This window comes from Tauraco erythrolophus, chromosome 9 (assembly GCF_009769465.1).
Source record: "Tauraco erythrolophus isolate bTauEry1 chromosome 9, bTauEry1.pri, whole genome shotgun sequence".
Classification (NCBI taxonomy): Eukaryota; Metazoa; Chordata; class Aves; order Musophagiformes; family Musophagidae; genus Tauraco; species Tauraco erythrolophus.
The window spans coordinates 8,344,793-8,359,224 of NC_141473.1; the positions used below are offsets into that span (position 1 = coordinate 8,344,793).

The 14,432-nt window shown below is 41.1% G+C and overlaps 1 protein-coding gene across 1 annotated transcript in view; it reads left to right on the forward strand.

The window, feature by feature from the left end:
- Positions 1-13,995, forward strand: part of HSPA12A (heat shock protein family A (Hsp70) member 12A) — an 84,215-nt gene extending 70,220 nt beyond the window's left edge. The window contains exons 8-13 of the mRNA XM_086616804.1: positions 5,277-5,448; positions 8,059-8,145; positions 8,716-8,820; positions 9,919-10,177; positions 11,848-11,951; positions 13,361-13,995. Coding sequence (XP_086472930.1) covers positions 5,277-5,448; positions 8,059-8,145; positions 8,716-8,820; positions 9,919-10,177; positions 11,848-11,951; positions 13,361-13,995 — 1,362 coding nt within the window. The remainder of the gene's footprint in view (positions 1-5,276; positions 5,449-8,058; positions 8,146-8,715; positions 8,821-9,918; positions 10,178-11,847; positions 11,952-13,360) is intronic.
- Positions 13,996-14,432: the final 437 nt, after the last annotated feature.

A 14,432-nucleotide genomic window follows, 5' to 3' on the forward strand; every position in this document is an offset into this window, starting at 1 on the left:
GCTGCAGTGTGAGCTGAGAGCCTCCCAGCCCTCATAGCAGTCAGCTGTAAGATTTCAGAAGTTTTAGTATTCAGAAAAAAAGGTTGACTTTAAAGTCTTTTGAGTAGAGGAAATGTGTGCTCATGAAAGAGAGAAAGGATTTCCAGGCAGGCGAAGCTTAAGGAAATAAAGATGAATACAAAATGCATGGGGCTGACTCCAGTTAACAGATGATTCTAATAATAAATCACCGTCTCTGAATTCAGCAGATGGAGTACTATTTTCTGTACATGGTGGGGTTTTTTCACTATTTAAGACCTTAGTATCACGATTTTTTTAAATCAGTTTTATAGCTCAAAGAAATGGGTGTACACCATGTTCCTTGTGTTACGAGTCAGTGGTTGGGCTTTTTTTTTTTTGTTTGCCTGTAACAAAGGTGCTTGATGCATCTCTCTGAAAAAGCAAAAATGAGATCCAACTTTTGCTTTCAATAGCTTGCAAGGATAGTAATAGGAAATGTGTACCTTGTCAGTGATGGTGTATTTCCTAATATGCTATTCCTTCTGAGGTCTCTGTGGTGTAATAAATAAAGCCTGAGGGAGCGACAGCGTTCTGCCTGGCTGTATTACCAAACACAGGAGTACTCCAGCTAAATGCTGACGCTTCTGATTATGGTGGCTTTCAGACATGGGAGCTCTTCATCTAGACCTATCTCATGTCTTTCATTGCCTTTTAAAAAGACTCAAACTGCCTGGAATATTCTACTATAATGCTGTCTTTAAGGCCATATACGTTAGAATATTTAAAAAAATAAATGTGCACTGCCTTTTTCCTTTTGCGTTGTGGCATGTGAGGCTGGGTTTTAAAAGTAGCATCTTTTAATCCATAGTCATGATGATTCTGCATATGGAATGAGTGAATATCAGTTAGTTCTCTGGAAGGGCTCAGACTGCTATACTGAGCTTCAGTCCAGACCTCAGTATTTTGCTAATGATGCATTAATCTAACACCTGGCGGCTGATGCTGTTCAGGGAATCAAGAATGCGTTTGTGGTCAGCCGTGGCTCTCGTCTGGTGACATATCTCTGACTATAAAAGCAGAGCTAGTGGGCCAGCTTGAGAATCCACCTGGGTCTGGATGGTAAAGTTATTTGTGCTCCAGTGTGTGAGGCTTTGGAGCACTTTGAGGTTTGCTGCCAATGATGTATCTTGGCAAATGAATGGCGATGCGCTGGCAGCACCTCAGAGACCTGTTTTACTGAAGTGAGTGAAAATCTGGGAGTTCTCTTGTCAAAGCATGAAATCCTGGTCAATCCTAGTCCCTAGGCGTATGAGCAAAGGAGTTTGGGGCCGTCTTTTAAAGTAATTATTTTCATAGTGTTCGTTGCTTCTTCCAGGTATATCAATGCAGCAATGTCTTGCAAATAAATTCATTTTTAAGAACTTTCTGATGCTCAAAGGATTTTTGTAATTCCATGATGAGTTTTCCACGTTTGTGTTTTTGGGAAAGCCGCTGTCTGCTTCCGTCATGTTTCATAAGCGGTGACTGGGTTTATACTGCTAGTGAGTACAACGGAAGAAAGAAAATGTCCTTAGCAGACTGGAGTCAGGACATGGCTCTGTTGTAAAGTCTGCAGTAAGCTGCCCTAGGCAAAAGCGATGTGATGCATCTGTCCCAGTGCCAGAACGATCAATATAACGTTGAATATTGAGACATTGTTTAGATCTGTCCCGTGAACTCGTGTGTCTCTGTTCTTAGTTACAGTAGTGCTTGGGCAGCAGTGGGTGAGGGCATGGAGTGAGGCGGATAGAAAGGAACGAATGTAAAATACAGCAAATTGCCACACTTCTACAGTTAATATTTTTAGTGGATGCATCATCGTTTCTTTGTGTTAACCGCCTGCTGCTTTCACTCCTCTTTCTCTGCATGCTCAGTATTTTTCTCCCATCTGTCCCTTTCTCCTTGGCTGTAATGACGAGACAGAGGTAACACCTCCTGTCTTCATCTTCTCAGAGCTTGTATTAAAGTAACCTCGTTGCTCCATTCCTCCCTAGCAGTATGTGTGTGTTCATCTTTCTTTCTCATCTCCCCTTCCTCCATTCTCTCTGTGCTGTGTGTACGTATATCTATGTACAGTAATCTGCTGTCTCTGATGATCTGAGTAGAAATACTACATACACAAGGTATGAAACAATCAATACTGATCCATACATATATATGTATAAATATTCATTTATGATGGATGCCTAGTGCCTTTCACTGTACAAGATTCTTTCTGTGGTCTTTTTATGATGTGAAAGAACGCATTCTTCATCGTGACTGGCCCTTTAAACTCTGGAAGGAAAGCTTTTTAACAGAAAAACCCATTTTCTTCATGAAATTCTGTTAGGATCAGCTGTGCTTTGAACTGTTAAAAACTGTCATTTCTGTTGAATGTTTTCCTCGGGAGATATTTTGAGTATGTTAAAATAACATCTAGAGAGAAAAAGTAGCAAGAATAGCATCTGCTGTACTTGGAGGGTCTGAGAACATGGATCTGAGTCCATCCGCTGCAGGTCACTGCCTTCCTCTCCTGACATGCTGCAGGCTGCAATGTGAAAAGTTCATGGTACAGACTACTGCTGGAGGAGGGGAGGAAGCAAGTGTTATTGTTAATGGTTAACTGTTTTCTTTTAGCAGAACCAGCCTTGGACATTTGTACCAAAATCCCCCCCTAGAACAGATGACTTTGCAATTAATACAGTCTTTTTTCCCTCGTCTCAAGTTAGGAAATAGCAGTGCATTCCCAGTGTGTGCAACTCAGTTCTTGTCACCTCTGCAAGTACTTTATGATGTAGCCTTTGGATTTTAATATCCTTAGCAACAAACGATTTTTTCCCTAAAATATAGTTTTCTCTTTTAGTGCGTAGGTTAGACACGAGACTAAGAGTTGCGTTGTCTGTGCTGCTAACATGTGCCCAGAGCATAAAGCAGCCTGAGCATGCTAAGTTCATCCACATTGCTGGATATTAAAAGAAAAACAACACTTGCTGCTCAGATCCAGAGGTCTTACAGGACATGATAATGGATTTAATCTACATGAAAACTGCAGCAGGGTGGTAGGGAGGTATTTGTTCTCCGTACCCTTATTGCATAGGGCAAGAAGTGCTGGCCTTAAAATTGCTGCAAGATTCAGATTAGGCTTTTAGCAAAACTTCCCAAAGGCAAAGACAGGAAAGGGCTGAGATTGTGTGCAGAGACTGTACGTTTTTGGAATTCTTTAACAGATGAGATAAATATCTGTCAGGGACCAAGCATTGATTCATATCTTGCATGTTGCCCTTTGCAATGCAACAAATTAGAGCTTTATGTGTAGAACAGCTCAGCTGGAGATAAGTGATGTTGAAGCGAGCTGGCGTGAAACCAGCCCCGCTTGTGCCTAGTACATCCAGACCGGTTGGAGGAAAGATTGGGTTTATACTAAGGCACAGTGCAAGAACTTCACTCCCAGTACAGTTCCGGAGTTTTGTCTAAGCCTGTGCCTGCCAACTTGCTTGCATGCCAGTGGTATGATGGCGGGAGAGTCTGGCTGGGACTCGTGCTTGATTGATAGTCTTTTTCTATCTTTCAGGGTTACTCTGGCTGCTGTAAATCTGCGTTTTCCAAACTTTGAAAGTTTGCAAACATTCTTTTCAGTATAATATTTTTTCAATATGTGTTGCCACATAGCTGGCAAGGTCTGATATTCTGTGGTATTTGCACAGTGTTTTCCTTCACAGACAGTTCCACTAGTTTCAGATCATGCTGTTGAGTCCAGTAGATGTAACCAAAGCAAGAAGTTTTGCTCAATAGCAATAAAGGGTGTAAAGTGACTGTAATCCCAACCATGAGGTGTGCTTTTAAAATAATAGAGCAACCATGATTAGTATAACCCTTACTTTCTTATTTTGGAAATTACTTGTTGTTGTGTTTCCTTTTCTGTAATCAACAATGAGGAAGATGCTTTCTATAAAAATCTATTTCTCTTACTTACTAAGATGGAGAGGGCAAAAGAGTCACTAAATGTGAAGGATGATTTTATGTCTCCAAGTCTTACACCAGTGTTGCTTTTTGAACAAGCTTTACTTTGAGTTTCTAGCTGCAGGTTTAAACTAGCCAGCAATTTCCACAGCCCACTGTGTTGTTGTATGAAGGAAGGCAAATTCTAGTTCAGGTCTGCAGTCTTTTCATGTGATGTTAGTCTGCCTTCTTTTGGGGATGCTCTGGAGCCACCACAGTGTGTGCGTATGGATTGAAGTGAAGGATTGCTGGAAGATTGACTGTGGAAGCAGAAAAATGTTCATATGTGTATTTGCTAGCATGCTTTAGTACTCAGGCACTTAACTGAAAAACAGCAGCAGGTAAACCAAAAGCTGGGCAGAGAGAGTTGAAAGATATTGTTACCTATTTTAACAGAAAATCATATAGTAGAGAGAAGTACAGGAGAAGAGAAACAAAAACACGATTTTGTCAACTGCTCTCTGATATTTTTCTCTAAGCCCAGCTCTGAGAGTGATGTGGTTACATGAGAACTTGTGGCTTCTTGAAAATCTATGTGTCTGGAGGCTGAAAATCCAGAAAGAAAATAGAAAGAATGGCAAATGCTGATTTTATAATGTGAGATTATTTTTAGGCTTGTTCTCATCACGTTTAGGGAACCTGTCCTATTGTGTTTTGAGTCCTTGAATATACTGTTTTGAAGATATTATGAAAGTGGATGAGCTTAAAAGCAATGATTTTGAAATAGAAAGTGTTGGCTTTAAGTCAGAAGATGGATTACTGGCAAAGTGTATCTTATATTCCTAATAAGCTGCATGGTGCGGGGAGTCTATTTCAGCAAGGACCATGTATATCTATGTGGGATATAAAGAAAGACATACTTAAAATATTGTTGTGGGGAGGAGAGGCCAAAGGTATTCCTTAATTTCTTAAAGGAGGCTGGGGCCCCTCTTAGCAGGCAGATTCACGCGTTAATTAGGAGTTCAGGTTTTGGGCTGTTCATTACAGGTTTCAAAACAACTTTCTTCCGTTCCCCACCTGTCACGCACGCAGCTGCTCCGTTAGACACTTAGCATGGTAAGTGCATGCATACTTCCCTGTTACAGCCTGCGACGTTGTGCTCTACGTTGTGGCCAGGACAATTCCCAGATCAAGACCTTTAGCACAGGGCTGACGTAGCTGAAATAGCAAGCTGGGGACAGGCTTGTTCACTTGCTGCAAAGGGTCTGATAGGTTGTGGTGTTTCCCACCCCACTTCTCTGATCGGTTCTCTCTCACAGGCAGGAATGGCATCTCCTGAAAATCCCGAGCAGTTGATCATTGCCCTGGAACCTGAGGCTGCTTCTATCTACTGCCGAAAGCTCCGCCTGCACCAGATGATAGACCTGAGTAGTAGGGCGCCTGTCAATGGTTACAGCCCAAGTGACACTATTGGAACTGGATTTACACAGGGTACTACTTCTGTTAACTCAGTTCTTTAGATTCTTATGCCTAAATTTGCTTTCTCTATGAGGGCTGTTTTCTTACCGTTACTTGTTGTCTCTGCTCTCTTGAAATGTTTCAAGCAAGCATCAGTTTGCTTTTATAAACTGTTTTGCTGTTTACTGTAATTTGAGTAGTTCAGGTGTTGATCCAGCAGACATGGCTGCATGCACTTAAATTTTAGCACGCAGATAACTTCATTGCCTTGCCTTTATTGGGATGTTGTGGGAGTCCTTTAGTGTTTTCACAACAGTGTTTTTCTGCCTTACTTAAAATCAATACTTCATGTTGGATCGTTTTTTAAATTTAATTTGTTGGAAACAATTACGTGTTTGATTAGCTGCACTATTGAAGCACTGTTAAATAGCTGGATCTGCAATGAGATGTTTAGTCTGAGGTGTTCCAGAGTTTTAATAGATGCTTTTTGATGTCATCTTTATGAAATACCATTAGTTATTTTCAACACTCAGGGGAACACATGCTGTTGGAATACAGCAGTGAATTTATCTGCTTGCAGAAAAGCAACTAGATGCAGCACTCCTGATTTACTGGCCTGGGATCTGTTGCTAATATCAATGTTTGAAGACTGACTTACAATGATGGACAGAGATTGGACCACAGTGTAAGTCACTTGCCAAAAGATCCTTTGTCACCAAGGATTTTTGAGGTTGATATCCTACCTGAGATTGGAGGAAAATAGGGGAGAAAAAAAAAAAAGGAAAATGAAGGAGCAGTAAGGTGGGATTGCTGCATAATGCACAGATTTCCCGTCTGTGTGAGTTTTAACTGTTGCAGTGATATTGGTAGTAGTGTGCCAATCTGTCCTAGAAGGAATTTTTCAGAAGAATTTTTATTTTATCACATTTACTAGGTCAAAACAGTATAGGCAGATGGAAGATTAAGCTGGTAAAGCTATTCCTGTACTTACTGGAGGGTATTTTTTTTTTCTTAGGCAGAGTCACTACATCATTCTCTCAAATCCATGCCTCTCCTAGCCAGTGCTTGTCAGATGTGCTCAGTGTTGTGGAGGCCCACGCAGAGCACAGGACACAATCCCTGTACAGGACACAGTCCCTTCAGGGGCGCCTTGCCTTCTGTCCCCCTTGTTTGTGTCCTGAACCATTCCAGTTCCACGTGATTTTACGTGAACTCGCTTTCAGGCTATGCAGGAATTTGCTTCCTGGAAAATAGTAAGAGAGTTTCTCTGGTTAAGGTTTTGAAGGTGGGCAGAACCTGACAGATCATGGATTTCTGCTAACGGGCTTTTTCTTGGATGGGGGGTACCATTCTCCTTCTTGACTTTGAATGGTAAAAGCTATTGGGGATGAGAAAGATTTCATGTCAAAATTAATGAAAACAAAGTTTGGAGTGAATTAATTTGAGGTTAGAATTAAAATTTCATAAAGGCATGGCAGGTACCCAAGACAAGCTGAGAACAGATTAAGAGAAAAACCCTTTAAATATAAACAGAGAGAAGCATTCCAAGGACCATGTTATTGCTGTGAAGTCAAACCAAAAATTTTACTGTTCACAGTAGCCAGGATAAGCTTATTTCAGTTGTAGTTAAAGACTGTCTCTTGTGTTCACTTCTAGCCCACAGGGGTGAACGAAAGGACTCCTGTTGACTTCTGTGGGCTCTGTGTCAGGCCCTCGCGTGGGCCGAGTGCTTATTCTGTCATTGAATTCCTTGTCCTCTAAGCTCTGCTGTGTGCTGCTAAGTCAGGGCAGCGAGGCTGACGCAGATTGGCTGCATCGTAGGGTCTTTATGGGGAAGGTCCGGGTGCAAGTGGGGGAAAAATAAAAAAAACGAGAAATGAGAAGCAAAATGCACTCAGTGATTTGCATGCTGATATTTTCAGAAAGAATGATATTTTTATGCGTGACAGAATGCCCCTCTCCTACTGCTTCTGTTTTATAGAAGTGCCTTTGAAGGTGAGTGAAGGTTACACAGGGAATGATTTTTTTTTTTTTTTCATCATTCAGTGGTAGAGGTTGATTTAGAAGCATAATAGCAAAGGCTCTCACTACTCACCTTTCTCTTCATGGACTGTTCTGCATCTTTTTAGACATTTTAAATGTCTAAGTAGCACCTAAGGCTGGTAGGTTAACTGATGTAGTAGTTTTAGTAGTGTTGCTAGATGAGGCTTTTGGAGACGCGGGGATTGATCGCCTCCCTGGCGCAGGTGGCTCTGGCAGCGGGCTGGGGCTGCCGCCTGGTGGCAAAGGCAGCGCCGAGCACCGCTGGCTGCCAGCCTTCCCGCTTCCGGGCGGCGCTTTGAAAACCAGAATATATTAGAAAAATAATTCAGACTTGTGTGTAGCTGTAGCTTTCACGCTACGTCATTGGTTTTAATCCAGTTAGTATCAAGGAAGATCAACGTGACTGAAAAACATTTTTCCTTCTGTCTCGGACAACATTATAACGTTCCTGATTCTAATGCAATAATTTTGTTCGTTTGTTTTGTTAAGAAGTGATACATACAGATCTGTCAGCCTGCTTGCACTTGTTTCCTACAGCTTTTCATATCAACTTCTTCATGCTTTCTTATACTCAGTAATTTTTTCTCTGTCAATGACTAGCTAAGGAACACGTCCGTCGTAATCGACAAAGTCGTACCTTTTTGGTGGAAAATGTCATAGGAGAGATCTGGTCCGAACTGGAGGAAGGTAGTGTCCTTTCTTGAATAAACTTTGCTCTCACTGGTTTTGTATTGCAGGCAAGCATTGTATTTCCCACAGATGTGCTGTGCACTGCATTGTTCTCACAGTGATTATGAATAGGAAAAGAAAAAAATACAAGTTCATGTGCTGCTCCTAGTTACTGAGGCTGAGCTGCTATTCTGTATGCTCTAGCAAAATACAGTTTATTAAGGAGATGGTAGAAAGGAATCCAGGAGTTAAAATGCAACCAGAATATTTTCCTCAGAATAGGCCTTGTAAATATGCCATAGTATTAATTTGGTAACCTGCTAGAATGTACACTAGAAGCATGAGCAATTCTACTAAACCACTTTTCATCTGTGCTAAATCCATAGCTTTTAACATCGTATTTTCATATTTATTGTCAATCATTGCATTATAATAACTAAAAAAGATCAAGTCTTTAGCATAGATGTTCCTGACTTTTTGTAAGTCATTATCTCTGATGGTGATAATGTCCCTGAGAAGCTTTCATTGCAATATGTTGTTGTGATAATGTTAATGGAAATATCATTTACCTGTCCTTTGGCAAACTAGGTGACCGTTACATCGTTGTTGACAGTGGAGGAGGCACAGTGGATATGACTGTCCATCAGATAAGGCTCCCTGAAGGACATCTTAAGGAGCTATACAAGGCAACAGGTAACATCACTCCCACTGCTTGCTTTATTTATGTAATTTTTTTACTTGTCGGTGAAAGAAATGTCTGCCTTTATTATTCAGTACATTAAACTAGCAGTTCCTCCTGAAATAAGAGCAGCATTCAAAATTAGTATAACCTAGCTGCTGGTCAGCACACAAAGGTAAATCACTTAATGCCTCTGATGCTTTGGGATGGTAAACCTCATGTTGGAAGGGTAAGGAACTGCCTTCTCCTGTGGTATACACTCCTGTTCAGGCCACGACCTCCTGACGTGGTCCTGGTCTGACTTCTGCTAGTAGAGTTGTCATCTTCCTCTCCTCTGAGAGGTCACCTGTGTATTGCTGTTCTGTCCAGGTATTCAGAGCTGTACTGTAGAGATATGAATAGTTGAGTGTCACAAGATCCTTATAACGTGACTGTTGGCCTGACAGAAGTTTCCCTAGATTTAAAGGGAGGCTTATATATTCCAGTAATTTCACATACAGTTTAACAAGAGGGATCCACAATCCCTTGGGAAAAATGCACAGTGATTGGTCTGCAAGAAAGATACTAAGTGCAATTCCTTGAATGGAATTCCCATCCTGAACTCAAGATCCCCTTTGACTTTGTCCTGTAACTAAGCTGTTACCTGCATGAGACAACCCATTATTTGTTCTCATGTCTCCATACTGAGTTAGTCTTCATGTGTATGGTTCATCACTGAGTGTTCTCAGTCTTGGTGGCTGGAAGACTACCTCATGAAACAACCTAGTAAGAGCAAATGGGATACTGTACATCAAGTCTATCTACTTCTGAATATGAGCCCAACTCACACCTTCTCATGTGTGGATAAGGAGGCAGTTTCCTTTGCTTCTAATAAAAATGTTTCTGTTTTATAGTGGTAATGTTACAGTGGCTATGATGGTATAGGAGTAAAAGTGAAGCAAAGGTAAGATTATGTTCTGTATTAGACCAACTGTTTTATTTATAAAAACTACCTCTTTCTGTAGACCTTCTCCTGTGGCAGTCCTAGTAGTGTCAATCTGATATCTGTTTGGTCAGCTTGAAATCTAGTAAGCAGTTCAGAATATTAAAGCTGTGTTTTGTTTGTAATACAGGTGGACCATATGGTTCTCTAGGTGTGGACTATGAATTTGAAAAGCTCCTGTGTAAAATATTTGGAGAAGATTTTATTGAGCAATTTAAAATCAAGCGTCCTGCCGCCTGGGTAGATCTGATGATAGCGTTTGAGTCTCGTAAACGGGCAGCATCTCCAGACAGAACCAATCCACTAAACATCACTCTGCCTTTCTCCTTCATTGACTATTACAAGAAGTTTCGAGGTCACAGTGTAGAACATGCCTTGAGGAAAAGCAAGTGAGTAGACAATTGAATCCAAATGGATGCAGAATTAACTACTGATAGCAAAGACAAATAATCAAAATATCTTAATTACATGTAGACTGAAAGATAATAATGTAAAAATGTAACGTAAGGATGAGAAAATGGGATTCCCTGAAGTGCACTTTCCAGAATGGAAAGTTCTGTTCAATCTCTTGCAAAAGTTTTTCTAGACAAGACTTTCACTCTCCCGGTATTGCTTTCTGTGTCTTTTGTTAGGCCGCCACTGCGTCACTGTCCTGAATTTGACCATATATTTTGAGTCTCTTGTGTATTAATTAGGAAGATGAGATCAAATACAGAATTTGATGTCTAAAAGTTAGTTACCTAGAACCTTAATTTTTAGAGGCCTGCATCCTGGAACAAATCCAAGATCTTGAGTGAGATGTGCAAGTGTATTAACGACCTGAGGAAGGTTATGAACAATACAAGATCACCGATGAAAACATATACTATTGTGTAGAGCTCAGTGAGAGGAAAACATTCTTTTGAAGTGATGGCAGGCTTTCTTCTACTATGTTGCAGTTAGATCACTTGCTCAGTAGATGGGGAGATGTAATTCCCTGCAGAGATTTTATAATTCCTGATCAAGAAAGCACCCTAAAGGACAAGGTCACAGGCTGCTGCACAAAAGGAAGTAAGGAGCAAGTAGAAGTGGACATTTTGCATCTTTCGAAGTTATGTACTACAGGAGACCTTGAGATTAGTGACATCAAAGAGAATGAACAAGAGCGCCTGTGAATCAGGGGCAGATTGGGGCCAGAGAGCAGAAGGCGTGATGTTTAGCACCTATACCTTGGATTCTTTCTGCATTTTTAGTCCAGTGAATGCTGAATGTAGCCTGTGGGCTGAAACTCCTACATCTCTTCCTAAAGTTATTGGCAAATGTACTTTAAGCCTAAATGACTTGGAGTCCAGCTCGGAGTCACTTCCTAAATGAGAATGAGGTTCTGAAATCATTAAAAATCTCTGCAAATATTCCCCCTTACAAGACCATCTCCTTCTTATCAATAGTCTTAATATTGAAGTAGGGAGTGGTAACTGTTCCCTTCAAATAAGATGAAATTAACTGGATAACGGGATAGAGTATAAAGGTGACATATAATGTGCATGAGTGAAAAGGAGATTACTGAGCTGTATGGATGTGTGTCAGTGATGGCGTAACATCATGCCTGTATTCACTTAACAAGTGTTATGCCTCATTAAAAATGCTGTGCTCCCTTCTGCCTCCTGAGGCTTCCCATACTTGCTCATTTTCCTTGTGTGTTTCCGGTGGCTTTGGCCTGCTACTGCTATAATCTAAATGTTGCTCTTCTGGGGATGAATCGGTGCAGTTTCAGATGAGCGAGCACTGGATTGTCTGCCAGCTGTTTCAGGAAGCAGCTGAGCATTAATAATGCTACAGAAGGCAATCAGGCAAAGAAAACAACAATTAGACAAGCAAAAATAACAATTCTCCTTTGAAATTTTCCATTGCTGCAGTTGGTATGGGGCTAGGGTGAGGTGAGGCACTTTCTTCTAAGCAAAAAACATGCAGATTCTGTAAACTCATTAATTTATTTATTTATTTAGTGTGTCTTGTGAGTGCTTGACTGTTTCTTACAGCTCAGCTGTAATGTTTTAATGTGCTTTCTGTTCTTTTCCAGTGTGGACTTTGTGAAGTGGTCCTCCCAGGGAATGCTGAGGATGAGCCCGGATGCAATGAATGCTCTTTTCAAACCTACGATTGACCAGATTGTTCAGCACCTTAGTACGTATCAGTGTGTAATTCCACTTTCTAAAGTGGCTGAAGCTGAAGCTTTGTTAACCTGTTTCAAACCCGTAACTGGAACTGAAATCAGACAACCCCCCTACTACCCACCAAATGTGGGCAAGGAATTTAGTTCTGAAACTTGTAGTTCTTTACAAAGTAGTTAGGAAAATAATAAAAATAAGAGACATCATTTTAACACATATTCCTGCTATTCTGTACTTCCAGACTGTAAGCATTCAGAAGCCTGAAACGCCCTGACTGACCCAGATACTGCTTTCCTTTTTCCTGTTTCAGGCAACCACTAAATAATGCCAGAGACGTAACTAGTTTCTGATTATTCCTGTTACTAAGACCTCTAGTTCACTTCTCCTCAGTGAAAGGAGAAAAGTAGAGTCACATTTACTCCTGACTGACCAGATCACGAATAATAAATGATGCATCATGGTAAAAACGCTTCCAGGCATGGCTTAAGCAGCACTGAATTTATTTACCCAGTAATAGGAAGTGACATAGGCTTATTGGGAAATTTAGTATTTAAAGTCTTCCTGTTGAAAGATTGTATTTGTATCAAGTAGAGTACAATATATGTACGGAGCAAAGTATTGCTGCTCTACACATTACAGAGCACTAATTGAATTGTGTTTGGAGTGGAATATCCAGCTTTCCTTGCTATATGTGAGGAGTTACTAGCTAAACTTGAGAGGTCACAGTCTGGTTAGATGGCTAGTACAGAACAGTTCATATGTAAGCAGGGAGGCAGAGGTCTAGGATTACAGCAGTTGTGACAGATACCTCAGTCATGGTGCCTCATCTGAACTAAGGGTGAGCCTGCAACTGAACCGTGTGATTTTCTTGAAAGCAGGGGATGTGGGCTTGAGCTAAGAAGGACCATCTGTGAAAATGTAAGGAGGTATTATTTTGCAGATGTTACATATTGTGGTTAAGATGTTAGGGTCAGAAATAATAAGTGAATATGAAACGAGGTGACTTACATGGAATGCAATAAAGGGTGTGTGAGTCAGGCTTGGGAATATCTCACTGATAGGTAAAGTGGCAAGATGATGTAATTTCCCTACCACACATAATGCGACTGGCAGGATTTCTTTGCAAGAAATCCATGTCTCCCTTTGCTAGTAGAAGCTAAATGAAAGTTCTGTTTTAAATGCCGCTTCAGAAATATTGTATGCTTTGAGGTAAGCTTCCATTCACAGTGAGACAGAGTATAGAAGAGACTGCAGAAGTGGAATTAGTGTATGCTGAGAGTTGCAGTGTGGGCATAGATGTGGCAGTTTTGGATCTTGTGCATGTGCATGGGACATTCAGTGCACTCAGGCATTAGGAGTTTCACCTGCATTGCCTTGTCACAGTGGATTTTTCCCTATTGAATGGGCTCTGTTTCTGTTTAGGTGATGTGTTTGATAAGCCAGAAGTGACCAATGTCAAGTTTCTGTTCCTGGTGGGTGGCTTCGCTGAATCCCCCTTACTCCAACAAGCTGTCCAGAGTGCTTTTGGTTCAAGATGTCGAGTCATCATTCCTCAGGATGTGGGACTCACTATCCTCAAAGGAGCTGTTCTCTTTGGTCTAGACCCTGCTGTCATCAAAGTGCGGCGTTCACCTCTCACCTACGGTGTGGGTGTGCTCAACCGGTTTGTGGAAGGGAAGCATCCACCAGAGAAGCTGCTGGTCAAAGATGGCACACGCTGGTGCACTGATGTCTTTGACAAATTTATCTCAGCCGACCAATCTGTAGCCCTTGGAGAAACTGTGACACGCAGTTACACGCCTGCCAAACCTTCTCAGTTAGTAATAGTGATCAATATCTATAGCTCAGAACAAGATAATGTCAGCTTCATCACTGAATCTGGAGTGAAAAAGTGTGGCACCCTTCGCTTGGATCTCACGGGAACTGATGCTGCAGTGCCAAACCGGCGGGAGATCAAAACGCTTATGCAGTTTGGGGACACTGAAATCAAAGCCATGGCCATTGATGTTGCCACCTCTAAAAGTGTCAAAGTTGGTATTGATTTCTTAAACTACTAACAGCCCATTTTCCCCACCACAGCCTGTTTGTGAGACTGATATTCCACTGTTCCATTTTTGACTTTCATATGTCACATAATCAACTTGAATTTCAGCAGGCTGTATGAGAACAGCTAGGAAGGTGGGGTATGTAATGGTTGTGCCCTTCGATGACCAAAGACTGGATTTTGAAAGACCTTTAAAAAGTTGTGGGAGCAAAAGTTCCAGAGGTAGTAAAAGTTCCCAAGTTACTCAAGCATGCTTAAAGATCTACCTGTATTAAGTAAATACTGATTATTGTTGAGTCCTGAAGATTAATTTAAAAGATATGAAATTGTAATCTCTTTGCATTGTTCTTGTTCTTGTTCTTCTTCCTCTTCCTCCCAAGAAAAACTCTAACCCATGTGTTTGTTGTAGGGGGCCTGTCTGTGTGGGGTATCTTTTTAAACAGCACCATC